Here is a 22,104-nt window from a genome sequence, read left to right on the forward strand (position 1 = left end):
GCGTCCTGTGCAAAAGAAGGCCTGTTCCTATATACAACTTCGTCACGTCGAAAACCCTGCAAATGGGAAGAGAGAATGACAAAGAAACTGAGATGCAGGAAAATGATATATACAACTTCAAGTCAATAGAAGAGATTTGGAGGGATTAGAGACAATATATAAGGCAAAATATCCACATCTTGAGCTATATAGCAACACCAGAAAAACAAATAAATACTTCATCTGATTTCAAATGTAGGTCATTTTAGGATTTCAATTGGTTAAACTTGTCTAACATGACCTATTGTAAGAAACATGGCCCCATTAGGTCATAGTTATGATTTTGGTAATTGTATGACAACATAGTCAATGGGACTAACACTATTGGAAACCATTTTTTTCCCTGTGTGTGTCGAATTTTCTTTAGGGCTTTTTCGAGCACGCACAGGGAAATTCACATTTTCTTGTCAGTTTTGAAAGAACGCACAGGGAAATAACTGAACTCACAGGAAAATTTACATTTCCTTGTCGGTCTTGAAAGAACGCACAGGGAAATAACCAAACTGACAGGAAAATTCCCATTTCCTTGTCGGTTAAGAAAGAACACACAGGAAAATAACTCGAACTCATAGGGAAATTATACACTTCTTGTGGATTAAATCATTAACAATAAACTCTATCTTTTTTCCTAAAACTTTGATACAATCTTGATTTAGTGTGGCAAGCTTATGGACAAAAATATACTGTCACGTCAATACGTACAATTTTCTAACTAAATTTAGATATTATTGTAATGATTAAGTGATTATTTGAAGAAACAAGTTTGAATTGTCACTAGAAGATAATTAAATTTTTCATCCGTCCAAAAGACATAGGCTAAGAATGGAACATATGAGGCTGAAAATATTTTGTGTAATTTTCTAAAATTTATTGGAGGTACACATAGTTCAACTTGGGATTACTTTCTATAAGCATGCATAAATTAATTTAAATGACAGAAAATAGCAAGTCTATTAAAACAATTCTTGAAACTCCTACATGACAATTTGGATGTTATCTATTGCACATAAAAATTTTATTGGGTTATATAAGGTAATTAATTTTGCAAATTACTTCACAAGCGTGCCTTAATTAGTTATTTAAAAAAATAGAAAAACAACTTTTTTTACAGAAAGTTGCAGTGTAAATCCACAGATGTTAATAGGAGGGTGAATTTAAGGCCATGGCCAAATTTCAAGTGTATATGAGGAAGAAAACACTGTAGGGTGTACAAGCATCAACGTTTGACTTAAGTTGTATGAAACAATATGAGAGATCCATCTATTTTGTGAATAATGTATACTTTATTTTTTTTAAAATCTTATGAAACTTTTATGTCAAGCTTATACATCCATAAAATAATTATATTCAAATTTATAGAATTTTTAAAAAGTTTTAGGTATTATTATCATTATTTAATAATAAGGTTGTAAATAGAAGTTTGAATTACTCCTAACAAATATCTAGACTTTTCATCTATTTTTAGAATACGACCTATAATAGAACATTAGTCCTTAAAATATATTTTATGTAATTTTTTAAATATTATGTGAGATACATGTAGTTCAAATTGTAATTACTTTCAATAAACATATAGAAATTCATTTAAACTATTGAAAATAGTCAATGAGTTCAAAAGTTATTGAAACTTCTACAAGACAACTTATATGTAATGTAATTTATATGAAAAATATATTAGTATATATAAAATTATTATTTTTGTTTGTTACTTCACGAAGTGCCTTAATTAGTTAGAAATAAAAATGAAAAATTAAACGGGCCAAAAAAATCTGAGAGTGGGCTGTTTTCTATGTATGGAAGTTTGGCCCAAACTTTCGTATCCATCCATTTCTGATCCGACGGTTTAGATTGCTTCCTCACTGTGTATAAAACCAGCTCCTCCAGTCGGAAACCCTAGCCGTCCATCTCTCCCTCGCCCCCTCCCCTCGTCCTCACACCCACGCCCCTCCCTCTCCGCACACACCTCCTCCGTCCTCCCCACCGATGCCTCCTCCTCAAATCTCAGATCTGGGGCTGCCCGCGGCGGCAGCTCGGCCGAGCGCTAGCCGCTAGGCGCCCCAGGCCCTCGCGCTGCGCAGGGGCTTCGCAGCGGGCGGCAGCTCGGCCGAGCGCTAGCCGCTAGGCGCCCCTGGCCATGCGTTGCGCAGGGCCTCCGCGGCAGGTGGCTGAGCGCTAGCCTCTAGGCGCCCCCAGCCTGCACGCCGCACAGGTGTTCCGCGGCAGCACGGCATGCGGCAGACGCGGCGGAAGGGCAAGCAGGCGGCCGGTGGGCCAATCGCGTCACGGCCGGCACTGCGCCAGGCGCGGGCACGCGGGTCCACCTCCACCAGGCGCGGGTGCAAGGGCAGGCAGCTGGCCGACGGGCGCATCACGTCAAGGCGGCACCGCGACAGGTCAGTGATGTCGTCCGGACCTCTCTGCGTCTGACCGCGACCCTCCCCAGCGCATGGTGACCTGTGCACGAGTGAAACATATATTTCTCTCTCTCCCATTTGTTATCTGATTCCCCCAAATTGCTTTAAATCCCGATCTAGGGTATTGACCACATGGTGTTGAAATTTGTGGCTGCATAGTTGGAAATCGAGGTGTACTACACTAAGTGGAGGAATAGAAAATTACTCTGATTTCTTTCATTTGCCATGGTAAGTAGAGTTCTGAAATGCTTTCATAGGGAAAGTAGAGTTCATATATGATCAGTAATATTTTAATCATAAACATTTATATCATGTGAGACCTTTACAAAGTACCATAGTTAAATCGGCAACACTTGATTCAGCTATATTTAACTTGGTAACACTTGTTTCAGGCTTTCAGCTGGCTGCTTACTTGCAGCAAATAGAGACATTCATTAATTGAGGATGCTGCATATAGTTAACGGATTATTAAGATGTAGTGATGCGAATTATTAGTCCCAGTGATTTGTTTCCACTTTCCTTGATAATGATTTTACTTACTTTTTTTTCAGATGGGATGCGAATGTAGTATGCTAGAACAGCAGCAGCGGCAGATCCTGATGAAACTCCAGGGTCAGGTGGGATTAAATCTTATTAGCTCTATTCTCCCTGTATTTTTGTGTTATTTTTCTTTTGAGATTTAGGAGCACGGGCAGATCTTGATTAAACTATAGAGCTAGGAGTTGCGTAATTGGTTAGAGCTGATTCATCGAACGTACTCTGTACTTCAATTGCATTTGGGATGGTTTGAACTTATCCAAATCAGTTACCACAAAGCACTGAATGCTAGCAGAATTAGCTTATCTCTTATTCTTTTGCTTCTTGAGGGCTTCACCTAGTTCTGAAGAACTGAACTATTGAATAAAGGTGCATGCGTCAGTATGGAGCAAACAAGGTTATATAATTCAACTCATCTATAATACAACTTTCAATTTAACTAATATGCTCTTGGTATTTTAAGCCTCAACTTGATTGTAGCTGCCCTGAGATTACTTCTGTTATTTTCTTTGCAGCTCATGGTTACATAATTCTTCTTCGCAAGTGGCATGAAGTTCAATGATGCGTGTACTGCTTCTTCTAGTTGGCTTGGTCAGTTATCTTCTACTGATAGTTTCTGACTTGATAGTCAACTTGAAATGAACTCATACAAGTAGAGCTCTACTTAATGCCTTCCAACCACTTGCTTAACTAGTTACAAATTTATGTTGGTGCAGTCTAGTTTGAGATTCAACAATATTAATCCTCGTTTTGCTGTATACTGTTTAATGTATCTTTGATTAAAGTGCTGCTTTCTTGAATTTACAGGTAATTGAGGAATTGGTGAAGCAGCTTTAGTATTGAAGTGTTTCTTTTCCATAGACATATTCATATTGTAACACCTATTGAATTATTGCTGCTGAGCAATTTGACAGCGAATTTGTACATACTATATATAATGATGAGCTCTGGTTGACGGCTTCAGTTGTCGATGTGTTTTGTTGAAATTTATGTGATTGTGAACCATTCAATTCAAATTTGAGCATATCTGAAATTGTATTTCCCAGTCAATGTATAAGAACATTAGAAGAAACAGTATTTTGTCAGTTAAAGCTGACATGAAATATAATTTTTTTGTCGGTTCCAAGGCTATTTTCCTGTCGGGAGACATGGACCGGGAAGTACTTTCAGACTTGAGGAAGGCTGATTTTTCTGTGCCCGGTTGAGCTAGCCCTGTTGAAAATTTGCCTGATGGTAACCAATTTCCCTGTTGATTTTCTTATTTCTCTGTCGGTAGTGGTTATTTCTCTGAAGGTTTTGTACCGACAGGAAAATTTCGTTTTCCAGTAGTGTAACAAGTTTGTTGAGTTCAAGTTTGTAGGATTTCGAGGTCTCATGGATGAAGTCCAAACCATATCCAAAGTGTTCAAATCACATCCAAGTCAGTGTGTCCATTTGACAGCCGTGATGAATTGGACAAGTGGCAGCAGAAATTAGGCGACCGGTTAAACCGACAGCCTGAAAAATGAATTGAGCAGTGTAAAGGGAAATTGCAACGACGATCAAGTGAAGAAAACTTAGTAGCATTGGTTAAACCGATGTTGCAAGAAGGGGTGTCGATGCAATAGTCGTTTAATGCTCAAGAAGGTTCTTTGGAGTTGGAGATGGCTGCCTCGGCATTGTCTTCAGCACGGGTTGAACCGACGGTATAAAAGTAGGCGTCAGTGCATTGGTACTGTGATTACTCAGAGAGCATGTCAAGTAGCAGAAGTATTCGAGGGACAAATCCTTCAGGACTGGTTGAATCGACACCCGTCGGTGCAAAGCGTCGGTACAATAACGTCAGTTGCAAGGGAACGTTGGAGTTCAATGGGTAGAATGCAAGTTCAGTGTGACTGGTTAAACCGACGGTGGCGACCGGTTTAACCGATGCTTTACGACTTTTTGCAGAAAGGCAGGTAATGGCTATAAGAGGATCTCTAGCCTATTTAAGGCCTCACCTCGTGTTATTTGAGGCTGCTGGAGTTCGTGAGAAGCTACAGAAACTCTGCTGAAGTTTCCAAGCAAACCAAAGAGCTCATTGATCAAATTCTTAGGTTTAGCAAAAGCTTTGTGAGGTATAGTGCTAGGCTATCTCTAGAAAGAGTGTGAGAGCAAGGTGTTGTGCCCTCTTACTAGCTCTTGAGTGAACCTCAAGTTTGTACCTCGGTGTGTCGGCCCCTTGGAGTCTTGGTGGCTCGCCGGTAAGTCATCGACCCTTCGGCTTGGTGTGGAGCGGCGACGACGACTTTGCGCGGGGGATAAGGCGACCCCTTCTTTGTGGGAAGCTCCGTAGTGAAGGCGACATCAAGATGACCGGAGGGACCTAGTGTGAGCCTTAGTGGCCGAGCCTTTGTGGCAAGTCAAGGGAAGTCCTGGAAGAGACTTGGTGACCAGAAAGTAATACTTTTTGTAAGTGCTTCAACAACATGAACTAGAGGTGGCTTAGTGCTTCCTCTCATCCCCTCCTTACGTTTTTGCATTTCATACTTGCAACTTGTGTGCCTTTACTTTCTTAGAGTAGCATCAAGCTAGTATTAGCAATAGGTTGTAAAATTTATTTTGGGATGATGGTTCCACACTAGATGAACTCTAGATAGCATATTTTAGCTTATGTTTTGTGCTAACTAGTTTGAGCCATAGGTTAAGGTTTTCAGTTTGCCTAATTCACCCCCTCCCCCTCTTAGGGTACGAGCACCAATTCCTTTCACCTATGAGTATATAAAAGTCTATAACAACACATAGTTGATGTAACTAGATTCACAATGAAAAAAATATTTCCATAATCTATAAACTTCTATGTTTAAAATAATACATTTTGACAAAAGTTGCATGTCATAGAGACCTCTTTGAGGCCGTGCAGATGTACTAAAATAAACCACTAACATTTGGAATAGGAGAGAGTATATCTTTTGAGAGATATTACGTCATGATATTGTTTCCCAAAAGAAAGATGTCGCTATTATATTAAAAGCACCAATCAACTTTATCAATCTGGGGACTTCCCTAGGAAAAACAAAATACCAATATGTAGCTGTCTCCTGAACTCACAATGTTTAGGCATGTGGATGAACAAAAGTGAAGTCAATTTGTGTTTGTTATTCCAAGGCCATTTACAAGTTCCACTATATGTTGCAAGTGAAAAAAATGTCACTTCGTCCTTATAGTCAACCTTGGCTTGCAGTAAGTAAGGGGAGTAAATTGTGCTGGAGGTAAATAACTTTGATTAAGTTTCATTAGTTAGATCCCAAACCAGAAAATTAACGTGAAAACCTGTGTAGGGTGTAGAAAAATGAAAATTCCATTGTGCGAACAATGAATATGTTTGCTACCTTGCAAGGTAATTCTTGATTGATATATTATGAGACAAGTAGTTATTGAGATTGATCATTTGAAAATAGCACAAATAGATTCATCTCAAACGGAAAGAAGTTTCACAATATTTGTTGTATTTCACAAGTATAAGATGTTGTATATTTGTAGTGAGATTGCTTTATGACATTGTTATACATATAAAATAATCCTTCCAATCATAAAGCATGACGTTGAAGACTTGAAGGTATTGATGTAGTCTATAAGGTCAATCCAACCCATAATATTTATGGGTAGTGTCTATGTTGTCATATCATCAAGACACCAGCTTTAGAAACTAAACTCTACAACTCATAATGTCTTGGTGTGGATTTCTATTAAACTAACTTTTTTTTCTCCACCTATCATATTTGTTCTCCATTTATTATGAAGACACCACCCAATTCTCAATGCACAACTTGTAGTGTCTAGCATATTTACGTGGTGACACTGGGTCTTGCATGAGACCTAGTTTCTTCCTCTTTCCACTCTCTCTCTTTTATTTATTATGGTGCCACATAAGCTAAAAATTCTACGTGGCGGTATAACTAATGCTATGGAAACCATCCTATATGGAAGGTTGGGGATGCCCTAAGGCAACACCTTGATTACTAGTTTCCATGAGGGTATGGCATTCAATACAAAGATGGTTAATATCACGAAAGCACTTTTTGCGATGAATCTAGCAGAATATCTTACTGTCTCAATCTACCCTAAACCTAAACCGGTAAACATCAGAAAAGGACATACATTTGTGATTTGAGAAAGTCCAAATTAGTGGACATATACAACAAAAGTTATAAGTTTGTGGATATAAATGAATTGCACAAATTACTAAGTGGTGGATGTAAAAAGGAATCTAGACTATTTTTTTTGTCAGTACTAAATACTAGTAATATACAGGACTCACTATTGTCAGGGCAATATATACTCCATCCATCGGGAAATGAAAGGCATATCTTATTTGGGAAAAGTGAAACCTTATAGATTTTGACCAACAATTATTGGTACCTGTATGCATATTTTGTTTGTCAAAATTATAGCACTACATTCATATTTGCACGTGCTTTATCTCACAATATTTACATCTAGTATTTTCTTAAAATATATTGTGTGTTAAATTATTGACCAAAGCTTGCTTTTATAGACCGTGTTGAAATTAAAAGAAATACAGATACATTATTATGGACGGAGAAGAGTACAGAATATATTGAACGTGCATAAAAACCATATACAAGTGATCTGTAGGAAAATTTAACTGTGAAGGTTACCTTTGTTTTATTTCAAAAAAAAAAGGTTACCTTTGTATGTTCCCGGCTTTCCTCCTTGAAGAAGACCCAGACAGAGTGATCAGCTGAGAACTGCCTCAGTTCTGATACTTGGTATGGCTTCCCCATGCAGAGACTCGCAATCTCGAGCTGCTGGGTTGACACGACGATTCGGCTCCCATTCTTCTTATCCGGCAGGTAGGACATGATGGTATCCCACTGAGCCATGGAAGATAGGTCTTCCAGGATGATGAGATACCGTTGTGTATCTACATGGTTCACAAACTCCTTGACAAGATCAGACGAAGACGCCTCCATTCTAGATAAGGGATGTGCATTCATTGCTCCTCCCTGTTCTTGCTGGCAAGAGTAGTTTGTGTAGAACTGAGCCAACAAATTCCAGATGAAATCGTGGTGATTGAAAGGATATACCAGCTTAACCCACGCACAACATTTGAAGTCTTTGTTGATTCTTGCATTATCGTACGCCTTCCTGATTATCGATGTTGTCCCAAGATCACCTCCTGCTCCGCACACGGAGATCACTTGAAGGTCATTGCCTTCCTTGGCAATCAACTTGGTGAGATCCAAGAAGCTGCTATGCTTCTTAATGGTGTCGAGAACATCAAATGTTCTTGTGTTGGCAGCACTCGTCTGCTGCATCTGCACGACGGGTCCGGAGCCGGAGTTGCCGTTGAGGTTGTAGCGCATGTTTCTCTGGCTCACCTCCTCGACCCGGGCCTTAAGCAGCTTTATCTCGACCACCGCTTCGTCCAGGGGCTGCGCGGCTGCAGATTTGCAGCAGGATGGCAGCAACCGTACACAAAACATCCACCATGGACGCTTCGTGTCCAGGTGGTAGACTAACTCAGCGCAGTCCTCCAAGTGATAGGAAAGGTCCCAGACTTGTCTCACCCAGGTCCTCATCACGCTGTTCTTGACCCAATCACGGTCGGCGGCGTTGAGGAATGACTCGATCATCTCGAACTCGTCATTGATGAACACCAAGTCACGCTGCACAATCTGCCACAGCTCCGCCTCCTCCTTGACTGCGGACTTGACCTTGTTCACCAACGCCTCAATCGCCGTCTTGGAAGCCGTAATGGTGAGCTCCGTCATTGTTCTCTTTCGGTTTGTCCTGTACGATATGCGTCTGCGACCGAGGAATAAAGGTATAAGACATTTTTTAAGACAAGGGAATTTTATTAATTTGAAGGAATGTTATATCAAGATGATACAACTGAACCTAGAAAGAATAAAAGGTATAAGATTTGGGCCCAAGAAGCCTCCTCGACATATTTTCTATACTACTAAATATACTCTGACAGGAAAAAAACAGCTATTGGGAGAACATTAAGGTAGAATCGGCTTACCAGAGTGAGATTGCTTCGACGTCCCAGCGAACTAATCCAAGCTGCAGACTTCACTGTTCAGTGTTCACTAACTTGCTATGGGCTGGAGCATGGTGGTGGTGCTTTAGTTTATTTTGAAGCTGAACGAAGGACGAGGATCTATGCTGCACGGTTCTACTCGCTGGCTGCTACGATGCTGGTTGATCGATCGGTTGATGAGAAGCTTTAATATGAGATGCAGCTGAGGTACAAGAAATATTAGGAAGCTGTGCAGCTAGCGCCGTTAGTAGGTGAGAATTTATTGCATTAAATAGGCTCATGATAGTAACAAGATATTGAGAACAAAATAAATTTATGATAGGTACAAAATAGATTCATGATAGTTACAACAAGATATCGAAAATAAAATAGACTCATGATAGGTATAAAATAGACTCTGTTTTGCTAGCTGCGGCTGGTGGCTGATGCTGGTTTATTATGAGCAAAAATTATTGCTGATTGGCTGGTGGCTGATGCTGTTTTGATGTGAGAGAAAAATACTGTTGTCTGACTGAAAAAACGGCTGGTAGAACAGAGTGTGAATCACGATAAAAATGGGTGGCATTAAACGTGGCCGCTGTCCTCACCGACACTACCTGCCCACGTTCCTTGCATCGAGCCATTGAATAAGGCCGTGTTTAATTCGGTAGGGTGTAAACGCAAAAAAATTTTGTGTTTCGAATCTTCCCAATTTGAAGTACTAAATAAAGTTTATTTACAAAACTTTTTGCATAGATGGATTGTAAATCGCGAGACGAATCTAATGATGCTAATTAATCCATGATTAATCAATAATTAGTGGATGATTACTGTAGCATTATTGTTGCAAATCATAGATTAAGTAGGCTCATTAGATTCGTCTCGCGATTTACAGCCCATCCATGCAAAAAATTTTATAAATAGACTTCATTTAGCACTTCAAATTAGTAAGATTCCTTTTCACTTTAATGCGTGTACGACTTTTTTGTGTTTACGGGCTGGAACTAAACACACCCTAATTATGTTAAAGTAGACCAGACGACACTGCAGGTAGCCCGGCGGCAACCTTGAGGCTGTGTTTAGATACGTAAATTATTGGTAAAAAGAGTAACATCGGACACTGTAGTTGTTTGTAGTAATTTTTATCCTACCATGACCTAACTAGACTCAAAAGATTCGTCTCGTCGTGCATATTAAAATTATGCAATTAGTTTTTTTAATTACCTATATTTAATACTCCATGTATGAGACAAAAAATTTGATGTAATAGATAAATAGTGAAATTTGGAGATATAAATTTTGTAACTAAACACACAGCCTGACTTGCGTACCCTCTCGCCCGTTCTATCAGCCACAGGCAAGCCGTGGCCGCCGAGCCGTACGTAGCTCATTGTCGGGTCCTAATCTGCCACTGTCCCACGGCACTGTTTTTTTTTTGACAAGTGCACTCGCTGTGTACGTTACGCCCCTATTCATTGTTGTTCACGCATGTGTTGTTCGCTCCCCCATACTGCCACTGTCTCACGGCCGCCCACCCCCATTCGCCACTCAAAAAATCAAGAATACGGATGCAAGTTATACATATTTTGAATAATTGGCTTGATTTAAAAAATTAATAAAATAAATTAGAATAATATACCATCATAATTAATTAGTTAATTAAAAAATACTATTAGATATCCAACTGCATCCTTACCTATCAAACATCAACCCCATTATTAATGAAGATGTTGTCACCCGATCTGTCACACTGCCAAACGCCGCGCGCGCACACCCATTGGCCACTCCAAAAGCCAAGGTTCTCGGATCCAGTACTCTCGTGTCCATCTCATTGCTCACTGTCACAACGACCACCAAGCTGAGTCACCCCTCTCGTGTGTGAACTAAACATTAGATCTGGTTTGGTTGGCTAAAGTTAATTTTTAACTAGGAATAAACATTAGTAGCTTGCTAAAAATAGTTGGCTAAAATTAGCAGTCATGTGTTGTTGGGATAAGGAGTTCCCTCCGTTCCAAAAAGACGGTCTTTTTAAAAAATTTAGACACATTACTCATTCTAAGAAATAACTTTTGTCGGTACCTCAGGACCGGGGTACCCCTCTTGCTGAGTCTAGGCAAGAACCTCGTAGTTATTATTAACTACGCCCTAACAACCGAGCAGCCGGACCCCTGTGGTCCGGAACCATACTCTCCCGGCAAACGGCCCCGGACCCGCTCCCCGCTTGGAAAGGGTCCGGTGGCGCCACGTATCCCGGGGGTAGCCCTCAGCCAAAACAGCTGGGGGCCCCGTACCACCCGCGGAGTCCCGGACCTCCCAGGAGTACCGGACCCCTGCCGGGTCCCGGACCCTCATACACTATCCGGACCCCTCAGCGGCGTAGAACTTAGAACCCGCCTGGGGCTGGTCCGGAACCGCCACGTGTCACGTGCCCGCACGCAGGTGCGGGCACGCGCGCAGGGCCGCGAGGCTTTCACTGGAAGAGTCGTCTACCTACCGCATTCAATGCAGTAGGCGGAAGTGCGCACTGCCATAGCAAAGGCCGAGGCGGCTTTGGCCAGATTGCACTGTTGGTTGCATGTTGCCAAGGAGCACAGAGCAGTCGCTGGCACCGCCTACTCCGCGTATGTCAGCCTACTATGTCAGTTGGATACGAGTAAGCGTATCCGAGAAGAGATCCACAACCACTGTAGAACCATTAGTATCTTTCCAGTATAGTATACATCCTTGTTGGGCCCACCTGTCGGGGTCCAACGCCTGTGTACGCGTCCTCCTTTGCTCTATAAAAGGGAGACGCCCGTTAGAGAAGGACTCAGGCCCGGGAGAAGCCCGGCTGGGCAGAGGATAGACTCATTCATACCTAGTGCAATACACCACAGAGTGGATGTAGGGTATTACGCTCCGGCGGCCCGAACCACTCTAAATCCGTGTGTTCTTGCGTTCTTGCCCCCAAGCTAGATCGGCCTAATAGCTTAGCACTTCCCCGAGTACTCCCCCTCGGGGAATAGGCGGGTGCGTTCCGCCACCCGACTGTGGGTACCCCCAAAAGCCCACGACATTTGGCGCCGTCCGTGGGGATGTGCAAGGGTTGGCTAGATCTCCAGGCTTCTGAGGCTGAGCTCATCCTCTGCAACGGTGACGAGAAGATGAAGAGAGGCATGGCGGCACCTACGCCGCATGTCACAGCGCCGAGGCAGCAGCGCCTTCGGTGCGGCGGCGCGCGGCAGCGGCGCCTGCTGTGCGTCGCCACTGCGACACCTCAGAGCCGGCGCAGTGGCGCGCAGCGGAGACCCCCGCTGTGCGCCACCCTACAACACCTCCGCGTCGGCTCAAGGTTTTCTCTCAAGCAACCACCAGGACTCCCCTGCGGCGATATGGCGTCGGCTCAAGGCTTTCTCTCAATGTGAAGCCTGGAGCCGACCACTGTGGCCCGGGGGAAGTTTACCGTCGTCTCCTCCCTCGCCAGGACCGAGTCTCTCTTGGTGCTGCTGCAGACAGGAGTCCGCCACCAGGCGCGGGGGCCTAATGCCAGCACCAAGGTCGTGCCGGCGAACGACCACCCTTCTCCACGCTCCGTGCTCATCCAAATGAGCACCCAGCTCGTGGTGAGCAATCATCGGGCTGGCTTCAGACGGCAGCAGCAGGGCCACTCCCATTCAAAGCCAAAGAATTTGTTCTCATGCTATCTGAGCGTGGGACAGTTCTTGTGCTAGGAAGGGCCCCGCAAGCTCCCGAGGTGATGCTGGATGATGCTGTACAAGCACGTTCAGAGCGCCTTCGCCCCCAACGACTGAGAAGAGCCCCCAATGTGGCAGTTCCACAACGGCCAGCAACGTGCAAGCCTTACGGGGCGACGGCTGTAGGTTTCCACTAGATAGGATTGAGTCTGTATCTCCTTTGTAATGATGTGGTGCCTACGTGTGGTCCAGAGCGGTAAAGGTCTGCCCTTGTAAACCCGGCCTCTGGCTTCATCGCACAAACAGGCAACACCAGCAAGTGGTCCAGAGCGGTAGAGGTCCGCCCACATAATCCCGGTCTCTGATGTACACCACAAATCAAGTAATGAAGGAGATTTGCTTCCCCAGTCCCATCTATACATTAACTCAATGGCACTTGTCCGTATAGCTTGCATGTTTCCTTTTTTCGGAACAAAGATCCTTCTTTTGTTGCTAACGATCCAAGTTGAGTTGCTGGCTTGTAGTCAGGTTGGGACACCCCACCTAGCTGAAAGACGGTCCGAACTTCTAGGGACCTGCTTCGGAGAAGTGGTGCTTGCATCCTGGGGTGGAGGAGTTCTGCGTAGCCGCTTAGCCTGGTAATGTAGCACTCTACTGCCCTGTTACGAGTACCCCAGTATCCGAAGCTGCTGTGTCTAGAGGTCCGGGTTTCTTTCTAGTATAAGGCTTGGTTTCCTATGCCCCACCACGAGGTCCGGTAACATATCTCGGAGGATCGATGGCAACACTCCAAGTCCACTCCGGTGGCCTGCTCCGGCGGAGACCGCTCGCCACGGTCGCTCCAAGTCCACTCCGGTGGCCCGCTCCGGCGGAGACCGCTCGCCACGGTCGCTCCAAGTCCACTCCGGTGGCCCGCTCCGGCGGAGACCGCTCGCCACGGTCGCTCCAAGTCCACTCCGGTGGCCCGCTCCGGCGGAGACCGCTCCCCACGGTCGCCTCAAGTCCACTCCGGTGGCCCGCTCCGGCGGAGACCGCTCGCCACGGTCGCCTCAAGTCCACTCCGGTGGCCCGCTCTGGCGGAGACCGCTCGCCACGGTCGCTCCAAGTCCACTCTGGTGGCCCGCTCCGGCGGAGACCGCTCGCCACGGTCGCCTAGAGCCCGGTCCGGAGAAGTAATACTTGCTCCCTGGGCGGTACAAAATCCGTGCAACCGCTTAGCTTGGTTCCATACCCTAAGCCTGCACCTTCGCTGCCCTGCGGAGAGTGCTCTAGTACCTGAACCTGGCAACAGGTGCCACGGCCTTGAAGGGGTCCGCAGCACCCGCTCTCGCCATGAGCACGCCAACACAATCAGCAGTGCGTCACGATAATGGCCCCACCCGCGGGTTTGTACCTCTCCCGAGGTGGGCCGGGGGGCCACTATCGGTACCCCAGGACCGGGTACCCCCTCTTGCTGAGTCTAGACAAGAGCCTCGTAGTTATCGTTAACTACGCCCTAACAACCGAGCAGCCGGACCCCTGTGGTCCGGAGCCATACTCTCCAGGCAAACGGCCCCGGACCCGCTCCCCTCTTGGAAAGGGTCCGGTGGCGCCACGTATCCCGGGGGTAGCCCTCAGACAAAACAGTTGGGGCCCCCGGACCTCCCGCGGAGTCTCGGACCTCCCAGGAGTACCGGACCCCTGCCGGGTCCCGGACCCGGACTCTCATACACTATCCGGACCCCTCAGCGGAGTAGAACTTACACCCCGCCTGGGGCTGGTCCGGAACCGCCACGTGTCACGTGCCCGCACGCAGGTGCAAGCACGCGCGCGGGGCCGCGAGGCTTTCACTGGAAGAGTCGCCTACCTACCGCATTCAATGCAGTAGGCGGAAGTGCGTACTGCCATAGCAAAGGCCGAGGCGGCTTTGGCCAGGTTGCACTGTTGGTTGCATGTTAACAAGGAGCACAGAGCAGTCGCTGGCGCCACCTACTCCGCGTATGTCAGCCTACTATGTCAGTTGGATACGACGGCTCGGCTTCGCCCATTAAGGCACCTACACGGTAGCCTCGACAGACTACGCCGCAAGCTACATTGCTCCAACGGGCGCCTCGCCGATGGGACAAATAAAGACTCGCCTCGGTCAGAGAGTCTACAGGACGAGGAAGCGTATCCGAGAAGAGATCCCCAACCACTGTAGCACCATTAGTATCTTTCCAGTATAGTATACATCCTTGTTGGGCCCACCTGTCGGGGTCCAACGCCTGTGTACGCGTCCTCCTTTGCTCTATAAAAGGGAGACGCCCGTTAGAGAAGGACTCAGGCCCTGGTGAAGTCCGGCTGGGCAGAGGATAGACTCATTCATACCTAGTGCAATACACCACACAGTGGACGTAGGGTATTACGCTCCGGTGGCCCGAACCACTCTAAATCCGTGTGTTCTTGCGTTCTTGCCCCCAAGCTAGATCGGGCTAATAGCTTAGCACTTCCCCGAGTACTCCTCCTCGGGGAATAGGCGGGTGCGTTCCGCCACCCGACTGTGGGTACCCCAAAAGCCCACGACAACCTTGTTGCCCATAATTAATATTGCAATTGTGAATAAAAATCTTGTTGTTTATTTAATTTTCTAGATCCTCAATAAATACATATGCATTGGAACTAGAAAAGTAGAATGTGCTAAGCATTTGATTGGTTCTATGTGTTTTTCTATACAAATTTTTTGTACTTACTATTACTTTAATTAGATGAATTTTACTACAAGCTGAACAAACTACTATGCCAATCTACTAGAGGTTTGGCGGCAGACCAGCACGCGGATCATTGGTGAGACCTCGCGGGACGTGCGAGCACGTGAGCGCCCGGAAGCAATTGCGAGAGCCAGGAAGGAAATACTACTAGCGTGAGCATGCGGAAAGGAAGTATTTTATTTTTGAAAAACGAAAGTGTAAGCTGTGGGAAATCGATTGTTGGTTTCTCTCCCAGCGAGTGCGCGCGTATTAGCAAGACTCCTCGGGTGACCGATGTCGATTTGTAAGTAAGGACAAAAAATAGTTGACCAACTCTTATATGCTTGACTAATGCCACATGAGTCCGTTCTACACAGTCAACCACGTCAATGATTGTGCATTTCACTGGACATGCTAGCATGGGGGAGCATCTATCTTGCCCAATTCGTCTGTTGCGTAAGCTTAAATAATGTGGAGACACATGGCAACAAATTCTGAGTCTGGTAACTATGAATTAATTTGCTATCAGTCAGCTAATAAAAGATGGCGAACGGCAAACTGTAGAATAGAATAGGACCATGACGCACTCCCACGGTTGCCCCAACTGTGGAGGACAAGTACGATAAAGATGGGTGGTATTGAATGCGGCAGTTGCGCCTCACCGATACTACCTGCCATCCTGTCACATCCTATCAGGGTTGGCACCGCGCATCGAGCCATTGATAAAATTGTGTTAAAGCGCGACCTTCACTTGCTTACCCTGTCGCCCGTTTCTATCAGCCACATGGCAAGCCTGCCGAGCAGGTCATTGTGTGGTATTTTCTTTGAAGTGGCTGGGACAGGCCCTGTTTGGTTTGGCGTTAAAACATTTTTATGAAAACTTTTTGATGTTTTGACCAATAAATAGAGATATTAAATAAAGTCTAATTACAAAATTATCTCCACAACTATGGTACTGTAGCAGATACTCTAGCTAATGATATCTTTGACCGCACGAGTGGGGGATGATTGGGCGCGGTTACTGTAGCTAATCATAATGGAACTTGTCTTATTAGATTCGTCTCGAAAAATTACATCCATCCCTAAAAAGGTTTTGTAAATAGACTTTATTTAGTACTCCATGCGGACATTCGTCTTTTTGTGAAATTTTGATGTGACACCTAAGCAAACATGGCCACAAGTAGGGATGGATTCTGATCGGATACGGATGAAATTGGATCTGAATGTCACCTTTTACCACATTTTAATTCGGATACGAATACGAATGCGGATCTCATCGGATACTAATACAAAATGGATAATTCGAATCCGGATACCTTCTCGATTTGAAACATAGAGCTATCGCGAATATCAATTTATTTTATCAATAATTTTATAGTAGATCAAAATCATTATACGTATAGGGAGTAAAGGATTAGAAGATGGCTAATAAAAAATATAATTATCTATGTATAGCTTTTATATTAAATATATAAAATTAATTTTAAAGGTAAAATAAATAAATATATAAATACTTAATAATTAAGATATATAAAAAAGATTTTATTATTAAATAATAATTAATTTGACTCGTATAAAATAATTTTAATCATGAAATAAATATATTAAATAGTTAAAGTTAATTTTTATATCATTACTAATTTTAATAAATATATTATTAGTTATCTAGCTTTTTAAATATATAGTGTATATCATTAAGTAATTAGGTATAAAGATAAGTTCAAGATTGTCTCGCTAGTCACTTTTTCTTTGCGAATACGGACGGATACGGATGTTATCGGATATTCCTCGAATACGAATATGGAATAGATAGAGAAAAGTTCTCAAAATCGGATTCGGATGCATACATATGACATTCATATTAAAATCGAATACGAATACGGATATCCATATTTACATTTTAAGCGGATACGAATATGAATAATTCGGATGCAGCCATCCGCATCCATCCTTTGCCACAAGTGCACTCGCTGTTACGTCCATCTATCATTGCCCACGCACTGCATGCATGTGTCTCATGGCCACCCACCCCCATCGGCCACTCAAAAGCCACGGCTAGCTAGCTCTCCGAACCCCATCGGCCCACTATAAGGAGCATACGTCAAACTTGTGCGAAACCTTCTCAATTTTTTTATCATAGACTTAGCACATGAAATTATGATATCACGATAAATTTTATGATTTTTAGACTTCATATGTTATTTATAGAATTTTAAAATGATTCGGCCTCATGTTCCCAGTCATGTTTCGGGAAAAAGATATTCCATGTTGCCTCCCATTTCATGGATACGGCTTCAGATTGGACTCAATAACATGAAACTGGCGGGGCCGCGCGAGCCTCCGAGCCGCGTTCGACCTGACCGCTGCAGCGGCGTCGCTGCATACCGCGAGGTGCGCGTGGGGCCACAGTGCTGTGGTGCGGTAGCCCGCCGAGCCGGACCGAGCCCTACGCCTCGCGCACGCCGCCAAGGCTGGTTGACCTCCGCCGCCGCAGATCCGCACGAGGCCGCCGCGACTCGGCGTCCTCGAGGCTGGCCGATCTCCGCCGCCGCGACTCGTCGTCCTCGAGGCTGGCCGATCTCCGCCGCCGCAAATCCGCACGAGGCCGGAGCTCTCGCGCGCGGCGGAAGAGGACGAAGCACGTGGTAGTGGGCAGAGGAGGAGGAGGAGGCAAGCGGCGGCGCGTGGAGGGGGACGATGCACGCTAATGTCCCGGTCGTGGGCGCGCGGGCGACGGCGCGAGCCCCCGACGCGAAGGCCGGGGCGAGGGCGAGCATGCGGCGGCGAGCCACGGTGGCACGGGCGAGCAGCGGCAAGGCGTGGCCGCGCAGGCTGGCGGGCAGACGGCGGCGAGCCCTGGCGGCACGGGCAGGCGAGTGGGCTAGCACGGGGCTCAGGCGTTCCAGCGACACGAAGGCCGGGCCCCGGGCGACCAGACAGCGGCGAGCCATGGCCGCGCGGCGAGCAGGTGCAGCAGCAGGTGGAGGCCTACTCCCGGACCCTCGCCCTGCGCTCACGTCGTGGCCGGCCACATGCCCCCGCTGTGGCTCCTCCCACCCGAGGCCAGTGAGGCCTTGGAGCTCTGGGAGACCGGGATGGGGCGGAGGAGCAAATGCGGCAGCAGGTACTGTCCTACTCCTAGTCCCTCGCCTGCGCCCTCCTCGTCGCCGGAGCATCTGTTTCCGTTTCGAAGCCGTGATCAAGCGGAGCATCTGTTTCCGTTTTAGTGTGGTCCAGATAATCATTTCCATTTCCATCCGTAATCAAGTGGCAATTGTTAAGTTGAGAGATGGGCTATGTATGCTTCCTGATTCTGTAGGTACCATTCCCTTCCCTGCGCTTCTCCAATTCCATATTGATGTAGATCAATCATGTATTTTGGTACTGGATGGTACCAGATAATGTCTTTTAAATAGAGATCTACTGAAGGAGTCATACTTGTAATGTCTTTTATCATCAAAAGATACGCTAGCTTTGTTGGAATATTGGGGTAGCAAAAAACAAAAATTATCTACCACATAAATCAGGATTATTGCAGTTATAGATCACATGATTACCACTAGACGCGCGGTTGTGGAACTTCTTTAGCGCGTCGGTGTAGTGCAGATAGAAGCCGGCAGTGCAGTTGCGTGAACCACCTCACGAACGGCTCGTCCTTGTGCAGCACACGCAGCACCTCCACGAAGTCCACACGTACGGGAAGAAGCTTCGCACTACGGATTGCTAGATCCGCATGAACGAACTAGGGCTAGATGCACGAGGAAGAGGAACAGGGAGGGGGGCTACTCATGGTACTGTTCATCCGTGTGAATAGTAGCGAGGGGTAGGGTTTTTAGGCGCCCCTCCTCTGTTTATATAGCCCCTTGGGTGGGCTGCCTTGGGCCCCACCTTGAGTGCCCACTTTTGGGCCTAAATGGCCCATTAGTGCACCTAAAACCAGTCTAATTCGAATCTAATCCTTATCAGGTTTCTTTCCCTTAAGTGTGTGACCCTCTGGGCTCACATGCGAAAAGACATGGCCCGAGTACTCTTACTCGACCCAATAGTAGGCAGTGGCCTCTAGCAAGACATGCAACTACTATACGCACACAAAGATCATATCAGACGAGCCGCCACAATATCATATACATGCTGTTCCCTTTGCCTCACGATATTTGGTCTAGTTTAAAACCGACCACTCTTTTCTCGATCCTGTGATTCAGAATACTTGGTTAACTCTTAACCCCAGCATGGCCATGCATTTCCTAATCCGAATCACTCGAGGGGCCCAGAGATATCTCTCTCTTGTAGAGAGGGGCAAATCCCATCTTGACCAACTATGTCTCACAGCATGCTTCTTGACAGACCCGAAAGCCACCTTTATGACTACCCTGTTACGGTACAGTGTTTGATGGCTCCTAAGTAAGTCGGTTTACATCTTAAGTACATGCGACGATCTCAGGTCTTAAGACACAGCGTACATATTGTGTAATGAGAAATCATCATCTCGTGTTGGGTCAGTTCAGTCTCATGTCTCACATGAGCCCACATTATTAGTTTGACATCTCCATGTTCATGACTTGTGAAACGTAGTCAATCAACTAATACATGTGCTAGTCTAATATTCATGTGTGTCCTCACATGAACTCCGACTAGAAACATTTTAGAATATTGATACAAGTATAGAGTTTCACAAATACTTCACATAAGCATTAATTAATACAAGTTGTCATCCATGAATATTCAAGGTATACTTTATTAACCATAAATACAGGGAAATATGATTGCCTCTAGGGCATATTTCCAACAGTCTCTCACTTGCACTAGAGTCAATCCAGAATGTATCTAATACCCATTGCTCTTGTGTGCCTCTCATACTTGGGCTGTGGAAGGGGTTTTGTCAACGGATCTGAAATGTTCAGGTCCGTGTGTATTTTGCATATCTTGATCTCACCCCGATCGATGAACTCTCGAATGAGATGAAATCGCCGCATAACGTGTTTGCTCTTCTGGTGATTCCTTGGCTCCTTGGCTTGCGCAATGGCTCCACTGTTGTCACAGTAGAGATCCAGCGGGCTAGAGGCATTAGGGAACACATCAAGCTCAATAAGGAACTTCCTTATCCAAACACCTTACTTCGCAGCTTCCGAAGCTGCGATGTACTCGGCCTCTGTCGTAGAATCGGCCACCGTCTCCTGCTTGGAACTCTTCCAGCTAACAGCACCACCATTTATTGTGAACACGTAACCTGATTGGGACTTTGAATCATCTTTGTCAGTTTGAAAGCTAGCGTCGGTGTAACCCGTTACAACGAGCTCTTCCTCACCTCCATAGACCAAAAACGCATTCTTAGTTCTTTTTAAGTACTTAAGAATGTTCTTCACAGCTGTCCAGTGACTCTCACCCGGATCAGACTGGTATCTGCTCGTAACACTTAGAGCATAAAAAACATCTGGGCGTATACTTATCATTGCATACATGATAGATCCAATTGCTGAGGCATATGGAACTTTGCTCATGCCCTCTCGCTCATCAGTCGTCGTAGGACACAGAGTCTTGCTAAGATGTATGCCATGTGATATAGACAAGAACCCTTTCTTTGCCTCTTCCATGTTGAACCGCTTCAACACTTTGTCAATGTAAGTATCTTGGCTTAATCCTATAAGCCTCTTTGATCTATCTCTATAGATCTTGATGTCCAGTATGTATGCTGCTTCTCCTAAATCTTTCATTGAAAAACTATTTTTCAGTAAAGTCTTTACGGACTCAAGCATAGGAATATTATTTCCAATCAGCAGTATGTCATCTACATATAGGATTAGAAATGCAACAGAGCTCCCACTTTCCTTCTTGTAAACACAAGCTTGTTCTTCGTTTTTAATGAAGCCAAACCCTTTGACTACTTCATCAAAACGAATATTTCAACTCCGAGATGCTTGCTTTAATCCATAAATCGATTTTTTTAAGCTTGCATATCTTTCCAGCATTGGTCGGATCGACAAAACACTCGGGCTGCATCGTATACACGTCCTCGGTCAGATTTTCATTAAGGAAAGTTATTTTGACATCCATCTGCCATATTTCATAATCGAAATATGCAGCAATAGCTAGAATAATCCGAACAGATTTAAGCATCGCTACGGGCGAGAAAGTCTCGTCGTAGTCAACTCCTTGAACTTGTCGAAAACCTTTTGCGACAAGTCAAGCTTTATAGATGTGAACATTTCCATCCATATCTTTCTTCTTCTTATAGATCCATTTGCACTCTATGGTTCTCACACCATCAGGCGGGTCTATCAAGTTCCAAACTTGATTTTCCTTCATGGATTCTATTTCGGATTTCATGGCATCTTGCCATCTCTCGGAGTCAGGGTCTGTCATCGCCTCTGCATATGTCGCAGGCTCATCATTGTCTAACAATAATAATTCCCGCATTGCGCGGAGCCTTGCTGACCTTCGTGGTTGCGGAGGTGCTTCTATTGCCATAGGTATCGCAACTTGTTCAGCTACATTAGCATCACTTGTAGAGTCTAGTCCTATTGGCTCATCTCAAACTTCTTCGAGTTGCACCGTTTTTCCACTTTTCTCTCCTTTGAGAAATTCTTTCTCTAGGAAAACTCCGTTCCGAGCGACAAACACTTTGCCCTCAGATCGATTGTAGAAGTAATACCCTAAAGTCTCCTTTGGGTATCCCACGAATATGCACTTATCTGATTTGGGTGCAAGATTGTCAAACTGCAGACGTGTGA

General features: G+C 45.2%; 1 protein-coding gene and 1 long non-coding RNA gene across 2 annotated transcripts; one reads left to right on the top strand and one right to left on the bottom strand.

Moving 5' to 3' along the window:
* Positions 1-2,816: 2,816 nt before the first annotated feature.
* On the top strand, positions 2,817-3,827 carry LOC120646382. The gene is made up of 3 exons (XR_005664410.1): positions 2,817-3,387; positions 3,506-3,581; positions 3,798-3,827. It is a non-coding gene; the product is annotated as an uncharacterized LOC120646382 (long non-coding RNA).
* A 3,513-nt stretch (positions 3,828-7,340) lies between these two features.
* Positions 7,341-8,746, bottom strand: LOC120645883 (disease resistance protein RPP13-like). The gene is made up of 2 exons (XM_039922601.1): positions 7,661-8,746; positions 7,341-7,370 (listed from the first exon to the last, which is right to left on the bottom strand). Exons 1-2 carry the CDS (start codon positions 8,744-8,746, stop codon positions 7,341-7,343), a joined length of 1,116 nt encoding a protein of 371 aa, XP_039778535.1.
* Between the last annotated feature and the right edge of the window lie 13,358 nt (positions 8,747-22,104).

This window comes from Panicum virgatum, chromosome 8K, assembly GCF_016808335.1.
Source record: "Panicum virgatum strain AP13 chromosome 8K, P.virgatum_v5, whole genome shotgun sequence".
In the NCBI taxonomy this organism is placed as follows: domain Eukaryota; kingdom Viridiplantae; phylum Streptophyta; class Magnoliopsida; order Poales; family Poaceae; genus Panicum; species Panicum virgatum.

Excerpts from the sequence above, each read along its gene's own strand:
- LOC120645883 (XM_039922601.1), bottom strand. The coding sequence starts at position 8,746 with ATGACGGAGCTCACCATTACGGCTTCCAAGACGGCGATTGAGGCGTTG. Across the intron at positions 7,371-7,660 it reads AAAGCCGGGAACATACAAAG|GTACCAATAATTGTTGGTCA; the intron begins GTAACCTTTTTT and ends ATATGCATACAG.